The following is a 19,873-nucleotide window of genomic DNA, read 5'->3' as shown; positions in this document are numbered from 1 at the left end:
CGCGCGCCGCCCTTGCCGCGCCATTCAATGGCAGCGAGGAAACTCGTTAAAAAGTTGATGCCGAGAAAAATGGGTGTAGCGGCCGTTCCGAAAACACCTGCCGCGGAAGCGCGGGGCGCGGGTCCCGGGCTGAGCCGCCGAAAGCGCGCGCGACGGGTAGTAGCGGAAGGCTCTCGGCCAATAAGGTTGGCTGCGCCGCCACACTATAATCGGGTGCAGGTTGGTTATTCATAACGGGGCCCCGAGTGCGCTCGCCCTGTGCCGCCGCCGAGATTGCACTCTTGTTTACCCGGGCCGCCTCCGCCTCCACCGCCCCCGCCGCCCCGCGCCGCCCCCGGGCCGACCACGCGGCCCCACGCCGCCCCTTCGCGACGCCAGTGTAAATAACCGGCTGGCCCCTTCGCGAGATGAGCTGCTTCCTAATATTTTACGCGCAGTGCCGGCTCCTTGTCTGCCACTGACGCTTCTCCGGCTTAACGTTTGTCTGTTTCGCTTGTCGCTTACATATAAAGCAGACTTGCCGTACACACCAGTTCTTGCACCGCACTGGTAAGTACAGGGTACCCAATAGGCGTGTATCCATCCTGATTTGTAATTACTTGCTCATACAGCGTGTTTCTCAATTCCTATTACAGGTTTCTACGGTTTGTAGAATGGAATGCGCGTGCTTGCCATCACCTCTTTCGTGGTATATCTTACTTATTGCTTATTTGGCCTGGCCAGATTGGAACCTTAAGGCCCTCTCTTACATCTGACCAGTAACAACAAATACTAAAGATATTACGAAACGTTCAATGGAATAGTAATAATGTTAATAAGACGCTGACGGGAAAAAATCTCAACACCAAGGCGTGGTGCGACATACACGGTGACAATTATTGAAATATAGGAAATGAATTGGTCATAACTTCTGAACGGCTTGCGTTAGGACATTCAAACTGCACGGTTGGTCGGAGGACATGATCGGAATTAGTAGTCTGGATTAGCGACGAAGCCCACATTCGTTTGAATGGGTTCCTTAATAAGCATTTGGAGGACTGAGAATCCGCATTTCGCGATCGAGAAGTCTCTTCACCCTCAACGGGTGACTGTGTGGTTGTGCAATGTCCACTCACGAAATAATCGCTGTGGTGTTCTTTGATGGCACGGTGACTGCCGAACGGTAGGTGAAGGGTTTGGAAGATGATCTCATCCCCATTATTCAAAGCGACTCGATTTCGTCAAGATGTGGTTCATGCAACGACATTCATGACAACGACATATAAATGTGTCAGCTCGACCCCATCGAACCAGGAGAGTGATGTCCTGAAGGAGTACCTTGGGGACGGCACTTTGGCTCTGAGGTACACATGGGCCTCGATTGGCCGCCATATTCTCCGGATATGAACACATGCGACTCTTTTTTGTGGGGTTGTATTAAAGACAAGGTGTACAGCAATAACCCCAAAACCATTGTTGAGCTGAAACCAGCCATTCAGGAAGTCATCGACAGCATCGACGTTGCGACACTTCAGCGGGCCATGCAGAATTTCGCTATTAGTCCGCGCCACGTCACCGCCAATGATAGTAGGCATATAGAATATGTCATAACTTAAATCCGAATATCTGTAGGTACGTTTACATGTTGAATACAGTGTGTGTACGCTGTAGTTTGTAACTAATTTACGTTTTTTTATGTACACTCCTGGAAATGGAAAAAAGAACACATTGACACCGGTGTGTCAGACCCACCATACTTGCTCCGGACACTGCGAGAGGGCTGTACAAGCAATGATCATACGCACGGCACAGTGGACACACCAGGAACCGCGGTGTTGGCCGTCGAATGGCGCTAGCTGCGCAGCATTTGTGCACCGCCGCCGTCAGTGTCAGCCAGTTTGCCGTGGCATACGGAGCTCCATCGCAGTCTTTAACACTGGTAGCATGCCGCGACAGCGTGGACGTGAACCGTATGTGCAGTTGACGGACTTTGAGCGAGGGCGTATAGTGGGCATGCGGGAGGCCGGGTGGACGTACCGCCGAATTGCTCAACACGTGGGGCGTGAGGTCTCCACAGTACATCGATGTTGTCGCCAGTGGTCGGCGGAAGGTGCACGTGCCCGTCGACCTGGGACCGGACCGCAGCGACGCACGGATGCACGCCAAGACCGTAGGATCCTACGCAGTGCCGTAGGGGACCGCACCGCCACTTCCCAGCAAGTTAGGGACACTGTTGCTCCTGGGGTATCGGGGAGGACCATTCGCAACCGTCTCCATGAAGCTGGGCTACGGTCCCGCACACCGTTAGGCCGTCTTCCGCTCACGCCCCAACATCGTGCAGCCCGCCTCCAGTGGTGTCGCGACAGGCGTGAATGGAGGGACGAATGGAGACGTGTCGTCTTCAGCGATGAGAGTCGCTTCTGCCTTGGTGCCAATGATGGTCGTATGCGTGTTTGGCGCCGTGCAGGTGAGCGCCACAATCAGGACTGCATACGACCGAGGCACACAGGGCCAACACCCGGCATCATGGTGTGGGGAGCGATCTCCTACACTGGCCGTACACCACTGGTGATCGTCGAGGGGACACTGAATAGTGCACGGTACATCCAAACCGTCATCGAACCCATCGTTCTACCATTCCTAGACCGGCAAGGGAACTTGCTGTTCCAACAGGACAATGCACGTCCGCATGTATCTCGTGCCACCCAACGTGCTCTAGAAGGTGTAAGTCAACTACCCTGGCCAGCAAGATCTCCGGATCTGTCCCCCATTGAGCATGTTTGGGACTGGATGAAGCGTCGTCTCACGCGGTCTGCACGTCCAGCACGAACGCTGGTCCAACTGAGGCGCCAGGTGGGAATGGCATGGCAAGCCGTTCCACAGGACTACATCCAGCATCTCTACGATCGTCTCCATGGGAGAATAGCAGCCTGCATTGCTGCGAAAGGTGGATATACACTGTACTAGTGCCGACATTGTGCATGCTCTGTTGCCTGTGTCTATGTGCCTGTGGTTCTGTCAGTGTGATCATGTGATGTATCTGACCACAGGAATGTGTCAATAAAGTTTCCCCTTCCTGGGACAATGAATTCACGGTGTTCTTATTTCAATTTCCAGGAGTGTAGTTCAGTAATCGTCACTCTGTCAACGAAAGTTGGTAAGCTTGTTTCTACTTGTGAAAGATGACGTCTTTTCATATTGCACGTCAGTGCCATAAGAGTGGCACTAGTAGCACCACTATGAGGATCCAAATCAGGTTTTCTTTACGTACTCGTAGTAGCGGCCGTGTGTGTTAACTACCTTTGTGATTGGACGCAGTGAGTTAATGTTAGTCAAGAATCTCTCTAAGACGACAAAGACGCCATTATCAACAGCTCACTGAGTTTCAACGAGGTCATGTAATGCAGTTACGAGAAGCTGGATGTTCCTTCCTCGATACTGCAGAAAGGCTCGGCAGCTGTTGGCACGGGGATATGGTCGGAAGAAGACAGGGCTCGGGACGGTCACGTGGCACTTCCGAGAGGAAAGGACCTCGTGTTCGGTGTATGACTGTGGCACGCTTTAGTACGTCTGCAGCGGCAAATCGAACAGCAGTTGGCAGGGTGCTCGCAATATGTAAAAGCGTAAAAATGTACACTCCTGGAAATGGAAAAAAGAACACATTGACACCGGTGTGTCAGACCCACCATATTTGCTCCGGACACTGCGAGAGGGCTGTACAAGCAATGATCACACGCACGGCACAGCGGACACACCAGGAACCGCGGTGTTGGCCGTCGAATGGCGCTAGCTGCGCAGCATTTGTGCACCGCCGCCGTCAGTGTCAGCCAGTTTGCCGTGGCATATGGAGCTCCATCGCAGTCTTTAACACTGGTAGCATGCCGCGACAGCGTGGACGTGAACCGTATGTGCAGTTGACGGACTTTGAGCGAGGGCGTATAGTGGGCATGCGGGAGGCCGGGTGGACGTACCGCCGAATTGCTCAACACGTGGGGCGTGAGGTCTCCACAGTACATCGATGTTGTCGCCAGTGGTCGGCGGAAGGTTCACGTGCCCGTCGACCTGGGACCGGAGCGCAGCGACGCACGGATGCACGCCAAGACCGTAGGATCCTACGCAGTGCCGTAGGGGACCGCACCGCCACTTCCCAGCAAGTTAGGGACACTGTTGCTCCTGGGGTATCGGGGAGGACCATTCGCAACCGTCTCCATGAAGCTGGGCTACGGTCCCGCACACCGTTAGGCCGTCTTCCGCTCACGCCCCAACATCGTGCAGCCCGCCTCCAGTGGTGTCGCGACAGGCGTGAATGGAGGGACGAATGGAGACGTGTCGTCTTCAGCGATGAGAGTCGCTTCTGCCTTGGTGCCAATGATGGTCGTATGCGTGTTTGGCGCCGTGCAGGTGAGCTCCACAATCATGACTGCATACGACCGAGGCACACAGGGCCAACACCCGGCATCATGGTGTGGGGAGCGATCTCCTACACTGGCCGTACACCACTGGTGATCGTCGAGGGGACACTGAATAGTGCACGGTACATCCAAACCGTCATCGAACCCATCGTTCTACCATTCCTAGACCGGCAAGGGAACTTTCTGTTCCAACAGAACAGTGCACGTCCGCATATATCCCGTGCCACCCAACGTGCTCTAGAAGGTGTAAGTCAACTACCCTGGCCAGCAAGATCTCCGGATCTGTCCCCCATTGAGCATGTTTGGGACTGGATGAAGCGTCATCTCACGCGGTCTGCACGTCCAGCACGAACGCTGGTCCAACTGAGGCGCCAGGTGGAAATGGCATGGCAAGCCGTTCCACAGGACTACATCCAGCATCTCTACGATCGTCTCCATGGGAGAATAGCAGCCTGCATTGCTGCGAAAGGTGGATATACACTGTACTAGTGCCGACATTGTGCATGCTCTGTTGCCTGTGTCTATGTGCCTGTGGTTCTGTCAGTGTGATCATGTGATGTATCTGACCCCAGAAATGTGTCAATAAAGTTTCCCCTTCCTGGGACAATGAATTCACGGTGTTCTTATTTCAATTTCCAGGAGTGTATTTAACAGTAATGACAACGACGTATAAATGTGTCAGCTCATTTTAAGTTGACATGTCTTAAAGCCACAAAAATCTGCACTTGATAATTACCTAAGGTCGAAATTGCAATCGTGAAATAAAGAAAGTGTTACAGTTCAAAATGGTTCAAATGGCTCTGAGCACTATGGGACTTCACATCTGAGGTCATCAGTCCCCTAGAACTGAGAAACTTAGAACTACTTAAACCTAACTAACCTAAGGACATCACACACATCCATGCCCGAGGCAGGATTCGAACCTGCGACCGGAGCGGTCGCGCGGTTCCAGACTGTAGCGCCTAGAACCGCCTGTTCACCACGGCCGGCAAAGTGTTACAGTCGCTGGCGTAAATATGTCTTTTATAAAGTTCTACATGACTGTGAATCCCAGGTATCAGGAATTAAAATCTGCCCTTGGCTGTTCGTGAGAGTATGTGGATACAACATGACGGTGCACTGTCTCACTTCAATGTGGATATCCGCACCCATGTCCATGCTGCATTTCCTGGTCGCTGGATTGGAAGGGCAGGTCCTAGTCCAAGTCCTGCGAGGTCGCCTGACCTGAATCCCTTTGATTATTTCCTATGGGGATATCTGGAGTCACTTGTGTATGAGACCGAAGTGGATATGGAGATTGAGTTAGTTGCCAGAATTGTAGCTTCCTGTGATGTGATTCGAAACACACCAGAGATATTTGTTAGTGTGCGTCAGAACCTTGTTCGCCGATGTCACGCTACGATTGAGGCTGCTTGCCCCCAGTTTCAGTACATTTTGTAAGATACAGTAAAAATTGTACGTTTGTTGTGTCAATGCAGTTAATTGCAACTGATGTAAATAAAAAAGTACACAGTAATTTGATTTTATTCCTATTATTTCCTTAAGCTGGCTTTTTCGATTCCAGGTTCCCTACCTCAAAGTGTTCAGTGGAGCATCCTCTGTGTCCTGTTACAATTTTGAACGCTCTTATAGAAACACTCTGTAGTTGATATTTGCAGGGGGATTCATCATTAACATGCAATGAGAAAATTAGTGGGCCCAATACTGATCCTTGTCCGTTCCCTAATAGTACATCTCCATTTTGCGTCCTTATAGTACCAGTCATTACACGCTGCTGGCGGAGTGACTGAGTGGACCATTGTACAGAACTTACAGGAAAATTTTCACTTTTGAGTTTAACAAGTAGAAGATCAAAGTATATCCAGGGCTTTCTCAGAAATGAATGTGACAGAAGTGGAGCTCCAGATGACGAATTAAAAAACTAAACTCCGTCCGAAGAGGCCAGGAATGCCCAACGGTACTGATCGGCCATCGTGTCATCATCAGCCTGCAGGCGTCCCTGAATGCGGATATGGAGGGGCATGTGGTCAACACACCGCTCTTCCGACCGTATCTCAGTTTACGAGACCGGAGCCGCTACTTCTCAATCAAGTAGCTCCTCAGTTTGCCTCACAAGAGCTGAGTGCACCCCGCTTGCCAACATGCTAGTGCTAGCCCAGCCCGACAGCGCTTAACTGACACGAACAGGCGTTACCACTGCGGAAACGCCGTTGGCTCCAGATGACAAAGCGCTTAGTAAATGTAGAACTTCTGTCGCGATTCGAGCGAGGCATGAACCTTCCCTGTTAGCGCAGTTTGTGAGCAACGGATGGCGCAGCAGAAAGAGTGCAGACAGTTATTTGCGAGGGTCCTGGTGCTGATTCCTTATAGGCGAACTTTTTTTGTTTTCAGTTTTTGCATTACTCAGACTGCGAATAAGCCGAATTAATGCTTAATACATTGTATTAATTAATATCCCGCCGTGGTGGCCGTGCGGTTCTAGGCGCTTCTGTCCTGCCTCGGGCATGGATGTGTGTGATGGTTAGTTAGGTTTAAGTAGTTCTAAGTTCTAGGGGCTGATGACCTAAGATGTTAAGTCCCATAGTGCTCAGAGCCCAATTAATATCCTCATAAATGGCATGAAAATGAAAGGCAAAGGAAAATTTGGGATTGCAAATAAATTCCCAACAAAATAATGTACTTACAGCATTCAAGAGGACTCTGCAAATAAATTTCCAGGAAAGAATTGTGAGGCTCACTCAAAAACTTGGTATGTAAAATTAGATTAATTTATTATCCAAAAATGAACTATCTCTCTTCAGGCGTTGCCCGTGATAAATAATAAAAAATTTCCCTAGGCGATAGGATTTCTTTAATTACATGAATAAAATCAGTAAATTCGTACAAATTAAATTCCTATAAAACATAATGTAACAAAAAATGTATTTCAAAAGATAAACGAAAATAACATTTGTATATTAGTTGTCCTACTTCAGCTACAATAATCTTTGTTCAAGAAACAGTGGAACTGAAATATTTTTTGGCCCCTGCCATTGGCTTATTTTATATTCAACAGTGCCGTGTGAAATATCTAGAACAAACTCATTCTGCTTTGCTAAATCCTCAATGCGTGCAACTGTCTATGAATCATCTAGTCTCTTTCCTTTCTCACTATTTACAGTTCAGGACGTTCTCTCTTCAGTGTGATGCTGCGCGGAACGTCAAACTGAGCCTGGCACTCCCTAACTACGGGGAGAGGGATGGAGGTCAACGAGAAAACTGCGTAAATAATTTTCTTAGAGTGTACAGTACCTCTGTGTGAGTTCGCGGGCGTTTTGAACGTTTTGCATATACCACTAGTAATCATGCTCCACTTTCTCCCCTTCGCGGAAGACGTTGCCGATGGCCATTTCCTTGAACCATGTATGTGCATTATATTTAACACAGAGAAAGTAACAATCACCCGGACAGAGGAGGGTCCGTGGTTTGGCCACGACAGGTGTGACACAGAGGTAACAAGCTAAGATGTTCCGTGTCAATTAAACGACAGACGACTCGCACATGAAGCGATGTTCACCAGTGTCCATGAGGCGACAGTCAGGATGAATGGGATATTAATCCGACAGCATGGAGCCAGTGTCTTGTCTAAACTGGTGATCCCTCGATGTCTCAGAACATGTCCTACTAACCGATCCCTTCTTCTAGTCAAGTTGTGCCACAAGCTCCTCTTCTCCCCGATTCTATTCAATACCTCCTCATTAGTTATGTGATCTACCCATCTGATCTTCAGCATTCTTCTGTAGCACCACATTTCGAAAGCTTCTATTCTCTTCTTGTCTAAGCTATTTATCGTCCATGTTTCACTTCCATACATGGCTACGGTCCACACAAATACTTTCAGAAATGACTTCCTGACATTTAAATCTAAACTCGATGTTAAGAAATTTGTCTTCTTCAGAAACGCTTTCCTTGCCATTACCAGTCTACATTCTATATCCTCTCTACTTCGACCATCATCAGTTATTTTGCTCCCCAGACAGCAAAACTCCTTTACTACTTTAAGTGTCTCACTTCCTAATCTAATTCCCTCAGCATCATCCCGCTTAATTCGATTACATTCCATTATCCTCGTTTTGCTTTTATTGATGTTCATCTTATACCATCCTTTCAAGACACTGTCCATTCCGTTCAACTGCTCTTCCAAGTCCTTTGCTGTCTCTGACAGAATTACAATATCATCGGCGAACCTTATATCTTCTCCATGGATTTCAATACCTACGCCGAACTTTTCTTTTGTTTCCTTTATTGCTTGCTCAATATACAGATTGAATAACATTGGGGATAGGCTACAACCCTGTCTCACTCCCTTCCCAACCACTGCTTCCCTTTAATACCCCTCGACTCGTATGACTGCCATCTGGTTTCTGTACAAATTGTAAATAGCCTTTCGCTCCCTGTATTTTACCCCTGCCACCTTCAGAATTTGAAAGAGAGTATTCCAATCAACATTGTCAAGAGCTTTCTCTAAGTCTACACACATACTTTGTAAATGTGACTCCCAAATATCGCAATTGAGTGACTGGTTGGAGGGTTGGACGGGGTGACTGCGCCCTGCCACGGCCGCTCCCGATATTCAACGCCACCAAGTTACTGATTTTCAGAGCCTCAGGAGAAATGGCATACCGCCCAGAAAGTTATAGTGCACTCTCTCGAAGTCCCTCGGAGAAGACGACAGTCGTTGACCGACTGCCCTCCCACTGGCTTGTGTACAAGTATAAAAAGTCCTACGACTAAAGTAGGTGGTACAGAGCAGTCTGGGAACATAAGTAACTGTAACACACCAGGGTATCGTGAAGTCAAGCAAGGTCCATTAAACCTCGATTGGTAAACCGTCAGTCCCTGGAGACTTATTCACTGGACCCTCGTCCAAGGTATCCTCTACCTCTTCAGGCGAGACTTCGTTAATGCTGCCACTGTGGCGATGTTGGTCGTGCGTGTCACCCATCTGGTGTAATAGATCTGCAGTTGCCTCATCATCTACCGTAATTTCCTGCTAACGGCGACGAAAACGATTGTCCATGGCTTCCACTATGGTTACTTGGGTCTTACAGGAGCAACTTTCTTGGGCCGAAAGGCGTGTGATTAACTTGTAAGTAAGCTGTTTTGGAGGTGAGCCGCCAGCAGTGGTGGATGTGGGGAGAGAGATGGCAGAATTTTGAGACCGAACGATCTGGACGTGTGTCCATAAGAAACAGTAAATTTGTAATAGTGGATATCATGAACTGATATATATATATATATGTATATATATATATATATATGATGACTTTTGAACATTATTAAGGTAAATACATTGTTTGTTCTCTATCAAACTCTTTCATTTGCTAACTATGCCTATCAGTAGTTAGTGCCTTCAGTAGTTAGAATCTTTTATTTAGCTGGCAGTATTGGCGCTCGCTGTATTGCAGTAGTTTGAGTAAAGAAGATTTTTGTGAGGTAAGTGATTCATGAAAGGTATAGGTTATCGTTAGTCAGGGCCATTCTTTTGTAGAGATTTTTGAAAGTCAGATTGCGTTGCGCTGAAAAAATTGCGTGTTAGTTTAAGCACAGTCATTAATAATTTTTCTTAGAGGACGTTTCATAAACTATTCGTGATGTCAGCGCATGTCCGCCACATTGTAGTGCAGTTGTGCGGTCGTGTCGTCCCGAGTGAGTAACGGACCCTCCTAATCGGCGCTTCATCAACATACTATGTGAGCCTTGATTTGGTGTCGTTCTCACTGATTGTCCGGGGGCGAGGTTAAAGCGTCAAGGTCCCTGAATGCCGTGTGGTAAAAGTGAAGTCTGCTGATGTAGTGTAACCATGTTCTTGCCATACTGCATAAGTGCCTTGTGGAGAGCCGGTTTCGTGCAGAGGAGCTGCCATGCCAAAGTCAAGAGGTATCAGGAGTGGTGTTGTTCACAGATGGCCCCCGTTGCGGCAACTTGCTGCTGGCAGTCCGGGTCCTGGGGTGAATTACGTTCATCGTCAAATACCCGTTACTACACCAGATAAGACCTTATGAGACATTTATGCAATCCAGTCGACTCACTAAATGACTGGTAAGATCTCTCGCTGTCTAGCTTTTCCTACGAGTCATGCAAGTGAATATCGTGACTCATCCTATCCAGTTCCAGCCAAGGCGTGTAGTGCACGATTTCGTCGTTCAGATGAAGGACGCTATTAAAATCACTGGCGAAGATGCTGTGTTGATACCGTCCTACGAAAAGGGGAGCAATGTCGGTGGAGTAGAGCCTCGCCTGATCACGATGATTAGCAGTGCATTTATATTAACGAATCGAGTACTGAGTGCTGTGATTGCTAATACTCAGGCAGATGGGAGGTACTTGACGTTAGTGGTTTCGATACTGCCACAAAGTAAAATCGCCACGTTTGGGTCTGTGGGGCCACCAGGCATCACATACTTTCCATAAAATTAAAAGTCCGGAAGTGCGTTCATCTCACTTCTTGCAGGAATCCGAAGTTGACTCCTGTGGCTCACATAGTTTCATTCAGGCGTTAGATCTTGGTAGGGGAGATAACTAGGTTGATATTCATCGTGGTAAGCGTGGCGGTGCGTTGCTTGGGCGGGGTTGTCCAGGGCAGTGGTGGAGAGAAGCTGACATCGCGAATGATGTCACACTCCGCTGGTTGCTGTACTCCCAGCGTTGTTCATACTGAATGGCTTGGCCGCCCCTCAGGGAACCTGGATCGGTGACCTCCCAACTCTTGACGTTCTCGACCAATGACATGGGTGCGGAAGTCTATTAGTGTTCCATAAGGTCATAGTGGTTGATAGGAAGGGTCCGAGCAGCTTTGCAGCCTGCACTGGAACCTTTCTGCTGATCACTATTCACTGTAGAAGACTGGCAGTTGGACACCACCCGCCCTGCTATCCATTGTGGAGGAATAGAGTCAGTGACGTGTCAGCCACATGGTTGGCGTCCTGTGGGAGCAGTTCTTCGGTCGGTGAGTAGGAGCTGCCTTGTTCTGACACAGTGCCGTAACATCACTTTCGTCATTTCGGTGAATCCTGTTTTCTTGCATGGTCTTCCATGTCGGATGATTGCATTGACTCATGCCTCGCTAGCACGAAGTCTTTGGTTGGTATGATAAGTGAATCAGTTACCATACCGCTGTCAGTGGTGCGTGCAGTGTTTGGTGGTACTGATTGTGTAGAACGGAGTTCCACCACTGGCCAGGCTGACTGATCGGCTAGACGTCGATGATTGTTCGAGTACAGCAACGTTGGTCTGTTTCGTCTGGAAAGGCGGAGATGTCGTGAGCGTCACAACATAAGTCACTGAGAGGATAGTCAGCGTTGGTGGAGGTACCACATCCTGCAGTGGATGTTGTGTGATACGACTCTGGAGGCTCTAGGAACGTTAGTGACTTTCCTTGCAACAACTGGAATTTGTTTTAGGCTAGCCGTCATAAACGACTATATCCCAAGCAGCCTGTTATCTGGAGGTATGATGGTAGATGTCATCAGAGTTCAATGGCGTCTGGCCTACTCAGTTGAGGACTAGATATGTCTTAAAATGGTTCTACTTTTCTGCAAAATGTTCTTGCATCATGCCACAGGGGTAGAGCGCCGCCACAACGTTTGCCTCCAGGAGTTTCAAGGGCAATTCGAGTATGTATATAGCCTGTAGTCCCAGCCCACGTCATCAAAATGATTCAGATGGCTCTGAGCACTATGGAACTTAACTTCTAAGGTCATCAGTCCCCTAGAACTTATAACTAATTAAACCTAACTAACCTAAGGACATCACACACATCCATGCCCGTGGCAGGATTCGAACCTGCGACCGTAGCGGTCGCGCGATTCCAGACTGTGGCGCCTAGAACCGCTCGGCCACCTCGGCCGGCCCCCACATCATCAACCTTGATATTGCCAACATATCCGTCTTGTCACATGTAGAGTCATTAATAAGTTTCACATGACCGCATTACTTACGATCAGTGAGTGGATACCATTGACGTCAGCAGCCAGCATCTTGGCCTCTTCCTTTAAAAGGTGCCTGACATCGAGTGCTGTGGCTGTAACAAATTCGCTTCGAAAAGCTAGTTTAAATCTTGGTTTACTGTGCTGAATCGCCAGGACCGTGTCACACTACAGCGTCACATTAGTGTCAGCCGGAGGAACTAAACAAGACGAGCACGCTCATACTGCAGGCACAAACACACAGCACACCCACTCCACGCGGGTGCTAAAGGGGAACTGTTTTCGACTGGGCTAACCGCTATTTCAAAACTATACGAACACAAATAACTCATGCTTTGTCTGCCCCCGCGCCAAAAATAACACTGTTTCTAAAGGATTTGCCATCTAGAAATCTCACTTTTGTCCCTTCCACTTTTCGCCAAGCTCTGCATATACGATCAGTCTGGATGAAACGGGTAATTAGAAGTAGGAGCGCTTCCCTCGTTAGTAGATAAAGTTTTGATAAGAAACCAATGTTAGGATGTGTACTGCTTCATGTGAAACAATTTAAAAATCTTATCACTTTTAAATCCATGCTTCGCGGTACTGTCTGGCCTGTTTGCTGTATGGGAACCCCGGTGTGGACAATATTTCGAATTCTTGTCGTCGATTTCTCTTCTGTGTGAAGAGGGACGTATTCTTCTAAGCTGAGAAGTGGCACAGCTATGGAGCAAGACAGTCAACCCTGATAGTTGCGAATTCAACAAACCAATTTCCCGCAGCTGTTGTAGTCGGACGAAAATGGTATGCGATGTCATGACAACGATGACTGATGACTGCACCCTCTTCTCATTTTGTGGGCGTACCGTGAGATGGGAGATATGAAAGTGATCTGATCTTCCGACTCATTTTATATAGAAATCGTACATTTCCGGGCACCTGTTCCTTCTCACAACGGTATGTACTAATGCCCCTGCAAGTTTGCAATAGGAATTGTGAAACAACTTATGTATGAGGGTGGTCCAGAGAGTAAGTTCCGATGATCTGTCGTGAAATGGAAACCACTGGGAAAATCCGGTAAAGCTTTGCTCGGATGTGTTGTGCAGTGTCTCTAGGATGCCCGTCGATCGTGTCGCGTCGCTCTTTTCAGTTTTGAGTGAGCAGTGAGCACGTAAAGATGCATGGGGAGTAAAGTCTCCCGCCAAGTATGAAGACCTGGTTAGAGATTTCGCCTGTGTCATGCAGCCCACAGAACACAACTGTAGAGCAGTTCCTTTTTCATGCCAATTCTCGGCCGCACACTGCAGGGGCAATGAAGACGCTCCTGCAGCGTTTTCGATGAGAAGTGTTTGATCACCCACAATACAGTCCGTAATTGGCTCCCCTTGAGTCTCATCTCTGCTCACACGAACCGTTGCCTATGAAGACAAAATTTTTCCACAGACAACAAGCTGCAGACCAGTGCAGATAACTGGCCGAAAGCACAGGCGGCTGCTTTTTATGACGAGGACATTGGAAAATCTACACTACGACACTACGACAAAACTCAAAGTTGGAGCGGCGACTATGTAGAGAAGCAGGTGGAAGGTGTACCTAACTGTTCCACATAAAACGTTTCTGGTTTTCACTTTGGTTTCCATTTCACCACCGATCGGAACTTACTTTCTGGATAACCCTCGTAAATCAAGAGCTGGTATAAAAATCTCTGCGGAGAGAATCAGATTTATCACTAGCACAAAATAATGAACGCTAAATTTTATGCAGATATTGTACAAACAGAAAGGGTCGAAAATTTCAAGTATGTAGGAAAGATAACACATGAAATTTGTGAGAAAGATGAGGGGATACACAAACAGGAAAGAGCGTATGGGACAACAACATAAACTGTAAAATAAAAGTCGATTTCTCATGTCAGTGCTAGTGACTATTGTCGGTAAACCAAGACAGTCAAAGATAGGGATGCACCTACCGCCTTTATAGCACTTTTAATATGCCATTTTACATTTCGAATACATAGCTTTATCATCAGGGTTATCTGCTTTTATGAAAGGACATTCATTGGGAAACCACACTCCATTAGCGTCACGAGATGTCAAACAGCGAATAAATTAACAACATTTAGGGTAACATAAATCCACATACTTTCTTCTGTACTACTGCATATGTTCCAAATTAATTTAGCAAACTGCAATGAAGAATGTATTATAATACCCAGATATATGCATTTCTGACGTGCTAGACAGACGATTAAAAGATCTCACATAACACCAGAAGTCCTGATGATGAAGCTGTGACTTAAAAACGTACCCTGCCATTGCGAAGGGGGTTACAAAGACTGCAGAAGTATTTTATTACTAAGTTTCCCCATTGAAAAGTGTATAACAACAAATGCAAAAATAATGCACTAGAATATCGTAGTGAATGAGTTTCTCCATCTTCAGTGATTGCCCTTTTTAGAACTGTTACACATCAGCTGAACCGGCTACTGACAGCTTCAGATAGCTTCAAATGCACCTCGCCATTTCTCAGTAGTACTTCTTTCCACACTGTTTCTTCCAGACGATTGTCGCAAAAATTACTACAAGGAAGAGCCTCGAAGAAAATCTTGTGTCTAGTATGGAGCACAGACTCCAGGAATTTAAGAAACAATAATGAATTCCGCAGTTCAGCCACATTAATGGAACCACAGCTTATGTTAGACGACAACGTGCAATAACCACTCATAGCTGGCAAGTGGCAGCACTAGCAGTAGAGGGTATATAAAGTGTATAGATCTATTGCTGTCGTAATGTGGAAATAGAGCAGTTTATCAGGCCAAGGGTAAAAGCATTTCCGAAACGGCTAAGTTTGTAAACTGTTCATGTGCCGCCGTGATTAATGTATACTCTACATTCCAAAATGATGCTATTCGAAACCGACGAAGTGGCAGCTCTGGTACACTAGTGACCAAGGATTCAAAATGGTTCAAATAGCTCTGAGCACTATGGGACTTAACATCTGAGGTAATCAGTCCACTGGAACTTAGAACTACTTAAACCTAACTAACTTAAGGACATCACACACATCCATGCCCGAGGCAGGATTCGAATCCGTGACCGTAGCAGCAGCGCGGTTCCGGACTGAAGCGCCTAGAACCGCTAGGCCACAGCGGACGGCAGTGACCATGGATAACAGAGGTGAACAATAGCTGTGGAGATGCGTACGAGCAAATACTCGTGGAACTGTTTACCAATTCACTGGCCAGCGAACCAAACGAGAGAAAAACAGTACTGAGGAAAAAGGCTATCTTGTGAAAACTACAATACGTACTGTTACAATGAAGAATCCTTAAGCAATCACCATGAAGTCTGTGATACAGTTTATAAATATGAAGAGTGTAAGCGCATTTGTTAGAGGTCTGAAGTACAAAATGTTGTTTTTAAAGAAGTAGAAACTGTCAACTTAAAGTAGAAATTAAAACTCATCAATGTTGCATGCACTATAAAAAACAAAAGAGTGGAGTATGTGGAAGAAAGTTTGGTGAAGAAATTACAGTCAAAGGATGCCAAAACTGTGGTGAAGTTGGTTGCTGTATTAAGGGAGAATACCAAGGTGATTACATTTTCCAATGCTGGATATGTAAGAAAATAGTTATAGGAAAACAATTTAAACATTGTAAAAAGGGAATACCAATGAGAATTCCTTGTACTTGTACTGAGAGATACATATGCTTTGATTAGCAAGCTCAACTCACAGTATTAATGGTGACACTGTTTATAAGGCAAATTATGAATTTTGTAGGTGGATGATATCTGATAAACGTAAGAGTTAAACCTTTATAGGTCATTATACTACACTTGATGATATTGCAATTCATTCTGAAGAACTGTGTTGTAAATACAGGAAAACCATTTACCATCTACAGGAACTAAGCTAATGTTATTGGAGACAAAGCATTTAGAACTAAAAATACAGATAGCAGCAATTTTGTACAAGGCCCACTCAGTAGCTTCCCAAAAACATTTGGTTTGAAAGAACTAAAGAAACGTTACTTCCCACATTTGTTCAATATGCAAGAAAATGAAAATGATATATGACCTATTCCTGATGTCAAATATTATGAAACCAAAAGAAAGAAATATTTCTCAAATGGCATAGTCAGAAAGCTTAAGATAATTATGTATTCAATATGAAGAAAGAAATTAAGGGGACATTGTATGTCTTATGCCGCCAATGTTAAATTATAGAATTTTGTGATCCATTATCTTGGGACCTTTTTAAGACACCAAATTACAGTTTTCCATAATTTTTGAATGCACCTTTCTAAATACACTGAACTAGAGTCATTACTAAAATTCTATTGTGGGGCATGTTATCTTTTTTTTCAAACAGTTAATTTTTAGACAGAAGTTTGTAAATAAATGAACGTAAAACCAAAACAACTCAGGATATGTTAATTATTCCTGTTCCATATGTGTTGATTCTCACACTTGGCATGCTGTGAAAATATGTCTCTACCATCAGTACTTTTTTAGAAAATGGGTTATTTATTTAAAATGTAGTTCAGTGATACTGAGGTTTAAAACTTATTTTGTGGTGTCACCGCCAGACACCACACTTGCTAGGTGGTAGCTTTAAATTGGCTGCGGTCAATTAGTACATGTCGGACCCGCGTGTCGCCACTGTCAGTGATCGCAGACCGAGCGCCACCACACGGCAGGTCTCGAGAGACTTACTAGCACTCGCCCCAGTAGTACGGACGACTTAGCTAGCGATGCAACACTGACGAAGCCTCGTTTATTTGCAGAGAAGTCAATGGCTACGACCTAACAAGGCGCCATAGCAATTGATAGTTATCGTATGAAGCATGTCTCATCAAGAACGATACCTCGATCCCATCCTGCGTGAGCTTATAGCGTGCATTTCAGCCTTCTCTAGCAATATAACAAGTGACGAAGAGGCTTAATAGAGGATTTCGCGTTCGTATTGCTCTAATTTACTTGTGTCATGGCTTCGCCACAATCTCCAGATGTACTGTCCGAATTTTATCGCTTGCAGAATCAGCAGACGCAGGCGTTATTGGATGGCCTTGGACAGCTCGTCCAGGGTCAACGTGCAATGCAAACCGATGCGGCAGCCGCTGCTTCACCGCTACCGCAGCCACAACATGCTGTTGCACCCCAGTTTCGTCCATTCGATGCGGAAATGGAAACGTGGATGGAGTGGTCACGCCAATGTGGATTCCATCTCGCCGCCTACAGAATTCAAGGTAATGAGCGGCAGCCTTTTCTATTGGCCTGTGTAGGGGCGCAGACGTACCGTGTGATAGTGAAATTGTTTCCCCGACGCGACGTAGCAACTCTGTCCTACGAAGAAAGTTTGTCTGCATTAGATGCATATTTTAAAGAATCAGTTAATGTAGTTGCATAAAGGTATACGTTCTTTCGTACAAAACGTATGGCCGGTCAAACTAATCGGGAGTGGGTTGCAACTTTGCAAGGCCTTACCAGGGATTGTGCTTTTGAGTGTGAATGTGGACGCCCTTATTCAGATACTATGGTGCGTGATGCAATTGCACAGAACGTTTCTGATGTTCGTATACGGGAGCAAATTTTGAAACTAGTCAATCCCTCCCTTCAACAAGTGATAGACATATTGGATAGGCAAGACACACTTGACTTTGCTCAGGAATCATTTGCAACTTCGCCAGCTGTGTGTCACATTAACCGGCCCGCCGGGCGAGCTGCACGAAACGGTAAACAGCCCTCGCGCACGTCCGCGCAGCCACGTGTGCCGCGCAAGCATGCAAATGCAGTGAAATCATGCCCGCGGTGTGCTACTAGACATTCGCGTGAGAATTGCCCATCACGCCAAGCTATTTGCTTTTTCTGTAATAAAAAAGGACATGTTCAAAGTGTTTGCCAGAAAAAGCTCAGATCGGACAATCACAACCATTCCAGGCCCTTTGCTTTGCGCCGGAATCGAACCAAGAATGCTCAGGCTCGTGAACCTTCGCCCATGGAAATTCATGTAGTTAATTCCCCTCGGTCCAGTGACACTCTCTCTCAAAGTGACTGGGTGCGTCCCACAAAACGTGTGCGTCGACATCGACGGAAATCACGTCAAGTTGCGAGTGATTCTGTACCAGTGTCTGTTCAAATTGCACGAGACAGTCGCTCTTGTCGTCGGCAGGACAATAAACTTTTTGTAGACTTGGACATTAATGCCAACGTAATACCATTCCAGCTCGATACCGGAGCTGCAGTTTCATTGATCAATAAAGTCACGTACAAACAACTGGGCACTCCTCCGTTGCGTGCCGCAAATGTTAAGCTAACTACATATTCAGGTCACACGATCCCTGTGTTAGGACAGTGCAGCCTTCTTGTAACATACAAGGGACAAACAAAACTTGTGTCATTTTACGTTCTTCGTTCTTCTTCTGCAGTGAACTTGTTTGGTTTAGATTTATTTCAGTTGTTTAACTTGTCTATAGTCAATCAGGTCCTCTCAGTGAACCAGACTGTGCCTTCCGCCAGTGTTTCTCGTTTATGTGAAGAATTTGCAGACTTTTTGCACCGGGCCTTGGTTGCGCTAAGAACTATAAAGCACATTTGGAACTGAAAGTAAACGCGCAACCGAAATTTTTCAGAGCGCGCAATGTTCCCCACGCATTGCGTGATGAGGTCGCAAGAACATTACACGATTTAGAATCACAAGGTGTGATTGAACGTGTGCAGGCTTCTCTCTGGGCATCACCCTTAGTGATTTTGCCAAAACCTTCCAGAAAACTGAGACTTTGTGTGGACTTCAAGGCAACAGTGAATCCCCAACTAGTGATTGCAACTTTTCCTTTACCCCGCCCGGAAGATCTTTTTGACAAACTGAGCCCGGGTAAATATATTTCTAAGTCGGACCTAGCTGATGCATACTTGCAACTACCGGTGGACGACGAATCCCAGCGCGTATTGGTGGTTAACACGCATCTTGGTTTGTATCGATTCAAAAGACTGCCATTCGGGTGTGCATCCGCCCCTGCATTGTTTCAGCCTTATTTACAAATTATTTGTGCGTCGGTCCCTACTGCAGCGAACTATCTGGACGATATTGTGATCTCCGGAAAGACAGCAGAAGAGCATTTAGCCAATCTTAGAACATTATGTCAGGTATTGCGACAAAATGGTCTTCACTTGCGGAAGGACAAATGCGTGTTTTTTTTCTCGTGACTTACCGTATTTGGGACATGTAATCAATGCCCAAGGCATACATCCGAGTCCAGAGCACCTCCGTGCCATACAAGACTTGCCTTCGCCGCAGAATTTGAAGCAGCTACAGAGTGTGTTGGGAAAAATTAAGTATTACAATAAATTTGTGCCGCGCGCTTCTTCCATTTCAGCTCCGCTTCATCGCTTACGCCGTAAAGGTGTTCCGTTCGTTTGGACGACGGAATGCGAACGCGCCTTTCGCCAGTTGAAATCGGCGTTGCTTTCAAATACTTGCCTTACGCCATTCGATCCCCAGAAACCCATTTTGTTGATGGTAGATGCATCGGATTTC

General features: G+C 46.4%; 1 protein-coding gene across 1 annotated transcript in view; it reads right to left on the bottom strand.

Moving 5' to 3' along the window:
• Positions 1–224: 224 nt before the first annotated feature.
• Positions 225–19,873, bottom strand: part of LOC124616524 (natriuretic peptide-like) — a 41,151-nt gene continuing 21,502 nt past the window's right edge. The window contains exon 2 of the mRNA XM_047144839.1: positions 225–419. Within this exon, the coding sequence (XP_047000795.1) occupies positions 225–419 (195 nt within the window). The remainder of the gene's footprint in view (positions 420–19,873) is intronic.

Source organism: Schistocerca americana, chromosome 5 (assembly GCF_021461395.2).
Source record: "Schistocerca americana isolate TAMUIC-IGC-003095 chromosome 5, iqSchAmer2.1, whole genome shotgun sequence".
In the NCBI taxonomy this organism is placed as follows: Eukaryota; Metazoa; Arthropoda; class Insecta; order Orthoptera; family Acrididae; genus Schistocerca; species Schistocerca americana.
Note: the sequence above shows the minus strand (reverse complement) of the source record. Positions and strands in the feature narration are given on the sequence as shown.